At 37.1% G+C, this 4,528-nt stretch overlaps 1 protein-coding gene across 1 annotated transcript; it reads right to left on the bottom strand.

Moving 5' to 3' along the window:
* Positions 1 to 3,057: 3,057 nt before the first annotated feature.
* On the bottom strand, positions 3,058 to 4,134 carry LOC127561495 (partitioning defective 6 homolog gamma-like; the record flags this gene model as incomplete). The annotated part of the gene is made up of 1 exon (XM_051996716.1): positions 3,058 to 4,134. A coding segment is annotated over exon 1 (909 nt), but the record flags the coding sequence as incomplete, so codon positions are not given.
* Between the last annotated feature and the right edge of the window lie 394 nt (positions 4,135 to 4,528).

Below are 4,528 nucleotides of genomic sequence, written 5' to 3'. Positions count from 1 at the left end.
AATCTTTATTCCATGCATGAGTCTCCTCTATAGCATCCCCAGCAAGAATGAAGTAATTGAAAATGCCTAGTAATACTCTTTACTTTTGGTCTTTCCCTTCACCTCAGGGGAAGAAAAAATCTCTATAGGATGTTTTGGAAAATTCTATGGATGTCTACGGTCTTTTTGCTTTTATTCTCCCCTTTCTTTAAGTTAACTTAGAAATTGATTCCCAGGTGTCTTTAAAATTGTGGATATTCAAGTATATATTTTTTTCATATGCAGTTGATCAAGATTCTTCCCTATTTTTTTCTTAAATGTTATTGTTAATTCCTCATGTTGACTCTGTAGTTCATCCTTCACTTTTGAAGAAGAACAATAACAAAGTCCCTCACATAGTGCATTTGGGTAATGAAGTGATAAGTAGCTTAAGATGGTTTCACTTATGAGAATGTATCATTAGAAAAAATAGTTGATCTATGCCATTCCACATCTTATTTTTTGGTCCTGTCCTTTGTTTCTTCCATAAATGACCTCTGGATGACCTGATTTAGTTGAGTTCCATGCTAATCTTTCTGTAGGTTTGTTTTCTCTTCTAGGATTTTTTGCTATTTTGTGATGTTTTACTACTTAGAATATTCTATCTCTCTCATATTTTGCAAGTAAATTTGTATTCTTGTTTTTAGTTTTATTCTTAGTTTCCATGTTTCTTTATTTAGTAAGGAGATTAAGTATAGATAGCTGAGATGCTATCTTGCATCTTTTAACCTCCTTGCTGTAGAGATTAATTTAATTCAATAAACATTTATTACACAAAAAGAAAAGAAAATGCAATGCCTAAGGATGGGGAATAAACATCTTTCATTTAGAAGTACATCTTACTTTTTATTACTCCTAATTGTAAAAAAAAAAAAAAGTTCTCATTTATAGGGTTCGACCACAAATCTATTTCATATAACTTGGACATATATCTGGAACATTGGGGCTGAAAGAAACTTTAAAAATCCTATAATGCTAGCAATTTACTCTGCAGGTAAAGACAGTGAACATCCAGGGAAGTGAAACAATTTTCTCAGATCTACAGTCTCAGTCTATAGTTCAATAATAACAGACCTTGTTAAAAGACTCAGGAATCTAAAATTTCAGCCTAACACTCTTTTTACTATGTCCTTTTACTTATTCTACTCATTGATCTTAGTTCCACTTTCTCACACCATGTAAGAAAAAAAACAAACAAGTTCTATATAGATCTTTTATTATCATATGGAAAAATAATAGGGATATGAGAACAAATGATATAGGGAGATTTGAAGTTTAGAGGGATAAGCACTTCTTTCTCAGTCCTAAGACATTAATTATAGACCAACCAACTCTGCTCCCCACAGTGATACCCAAAGGTATTATCAAAGTCATAACTATCCATGGAATCCTGTCTAATGGTTTTGAAAAAATAAAACAATTTATTATATTCATTTTTTTTAAATTTTTTATTATTTATTTATTATATTCATTATCTACTGGTCCTGGCTTAAAAAACATATTGACAAGAGAAGGATCTTTTTAAATGTAAGGTGTTTAAATATACTTATAAAAATTAATATCTAAGGAATACAAACAATTTTAATGCAGACAAAATCTTAGTTAATATAACTGATTATATCTCATAAAGGAAGCCTAAAGTACTGAATCCTGTTCCATATTATCAAATATTAATGATGCTTTTGGTATTTAATAGTGATGCAGATGTATGTGAGTGCCTATGTGTTTATCACAAATATGTACTAAGAAAAATTAGTTTTAATTAATGAATGATAATGAAGTTTTGTTACTTTTTAGTATGCCCAATAAATAGAATTAACTGCTAATAGAATATTTCCCAGTAGAGGTCCTACTGAGCCTATTTAAAAGGATAGATAATAGTCATTTATAATTAATAGCACCTACATATAATATGAGGATAATGTGCTAAAGTTCTTAAACATGCTTTATTATGTGAGATTTTGGAAGTTTAAACAAGCTAACTTGATATTCTATCTACATTATTAATTTTCTCAGTAAACATAAAAAAACAGGAGGTATACTTTCATCCAACTCAACCCAACTTTGGTGATCACAAATTAAAAATGATCAGAATTCTTTAAAATATCTTAAACTGCATATATTTTATATACATACTGTGGATGTGTGTATATTATATATATGTACTACATATATATTTTAATATGCATGCATATATACAAACATATAGGTATGATATATGTATACATATATACGTACACATACATGTAGACACACAAAACTTACAGTCAGGAAACTTTGGATTCAAGTTCAACCTTAGACACATATTGCATACCGACTGTTTATCTAGTCATTATGCAGTAAGTCATTCAATTTAAAACAATTTGATTCAATATATTCCAGGCACTATTCTAAGTAATGGGGATACAAATAAGAAAAAAAAAAAAAGACAGTCTAAAGAGAGAAGACAGCACACAAATGGAAACTAAAGAGCAAAGTGGAGGGAAGGGGTGGCTCACCTGGAATATAATGTTCTATGGAGTTGAAAAATGAGTTCTTCCTTATAATGGAAGGCACTGGGAAAAGCTTAATGATCTACTCTCTAGTGTTCCAATCAAAAAGAATCATTTAATATACTATCTGCATTAGTGGAGAGTTTTGTCATTAGGGAGCTACCAATTTTGATGAAATCACTGATCCAGATGAATATAATTATAACTATATGTGTTTCTGTGTTTCAAACTGAGAGTGTCAGCTTGATTCATTTGCCTAAGATTTTCCTGATGGTTGAAAATGATTATTGGTGCTCCGTGCCTACATAAAAGGAAGAGATGATGTTGTTCATCCTTTGTTTTTTTTTTTAAAAAGACTAATGTAGCAAGAGAGAGAGATCCTTCTTTCCTATTCCAGCTTAGGAGAGAGGATGGATGCATCTGGTTCTAGGATCTCTTCAAGGAGAGATCCTGGAGAGAGACAAAGACTTTGGGATCCATCCTTGTTGGAGTTCTTGTTCTTCTTTAAAATATTATACAAGTTCTATCTGGGTGCCTTCCCTGGAATCAGGATTTTGTCGGTCCCTTCATCACTCTCCATTTCATCAGGGTGGAAGTTCTGTTCAGCATGGGAAGAAGGCAAGCTATGGTGACTGGCTGTACTGTCTGTTGACTGACCTGAGCTACCAGACATCCGGCTGCTACGAATAATATTGTTCCTTTGGTTGGCTGGCTTAACAGTAATAATGAAATTATGGCTGTTGGCAATCATCATGTCTGTGACCTGGTCAAGGGTTTTGCCGGCCACTTCAATCCCATTCACTTCTAAGACTTCATCATTCACAGCCAGCAGCCCTGTACTCTCAGCAAGGCCTCCAGGGACCGTGCGGGAAATGAAGATGCCCGGGACTTTCTCAAGGCCTTGGGACGTCACCCGCACACTGGTCCCATCACGGATATAAAACCCAAGCGGCTTTTCACACCCGTGCCGGTACAGCCGGACCCTCCTATGGGTTTCAGGAAGGATATCCACATCAATGATAGAAGAAACCGGTCGGAAGTCATGGGGCATGCTGATGTTGAGGTGAGGACGCCGGCGAAGGTTATCGTTGCGAAGGGTAACTAGGACCTTCTTCTTCCTAGTTAATGTGCTGCTCCCAAAGTTACAGTAGTCTACTTCTTCTTGTCTTTGAATGAAGACTCTGAGCAATGGATTTGCACTTGAGACAGCCTTGAAGAAATTGTCATCATTATTGATGGGCAGTAGGTCACCGTGCACATCAGCATACCTAATCATCACGTCCATGTTCGAGATGTGATGGATGTGAAGGATAAGCTTGTAGAAGTCTTCAAACTTTCCAGGTTTGCAACGGTCCAAAGAAAATCTTCGAAACTCAGCCCCAAACTTACTCTTGACTTCCACTGCGTTGCAATCGAAAAACCGCAGACTCTGAGATTTATTAAAACTCCGATTCATTTTTTCGGTCCCAGTTATCTCTATTCTTCGCCCTTGCTCAACAAGGGCTGCAAAAAGCTGATCCGTCTGTGGGAAAGCGCCCCCCTTCCCCTGCCTGCGGCTGGCCCCCAGACTACAGGCGATTTTTCTCTCTGTTTGGAACGCCGCAGCCACGAGAGAAGTCTCCACTTTGCCCCAGCGTTCTAATTGGAACGCCCGCCTCAGTCTCTCGGCTCTCCCCAGGCTTCAGTAGGTAAAAATCGCCCGAACAGGGCTCACAGCGCGCCGTGACTCAATGGGAAGAGAAGCTAGGAGGGAAGACGCCTGCACGTATTGCAGTTCTTCAGAGTGAAGAAGCTATGAATTTCTTGTCTCCTTCACTTGGGGCTCGGCTAGCTTTCTGGTGAGTCTTTCAGACCAGCTTGGTCTCAGTGGGGGAAGTGCAGGAGCCCAGCCACCAACTCCTCTCCAATGCAGCTGAACTCTCTTCTGCTACTAGCCAGCCAAGTGGAATATATTCTCTCTTGCCTTGCCTCGGAGATAGGGCTTCTGGCGTAATTCCGCTGAAATCTGACTGAGAGCC

This window comes from Antechinus flavipes, chromosome 4 (genome assembly GCF_016432865.1).
Source record: "Antechinus flavipes isolate AdamAnt ecotype Samford, QLD, Australia chromosome 4, AdamAnt_v2, whole genome shotgun sequence".
Classification (NCBI taxonomy): Eukaryota; Metazoa; Chordata; class Mammalia; order Dasyuromorphia; family Dasyuridae; genus Antechinus; species Antechinus flavipes.
Note: the sequence above shows the minus strand (reverse complement) of the source record. Positions and strands in the feature narration are given on the sequence as shown.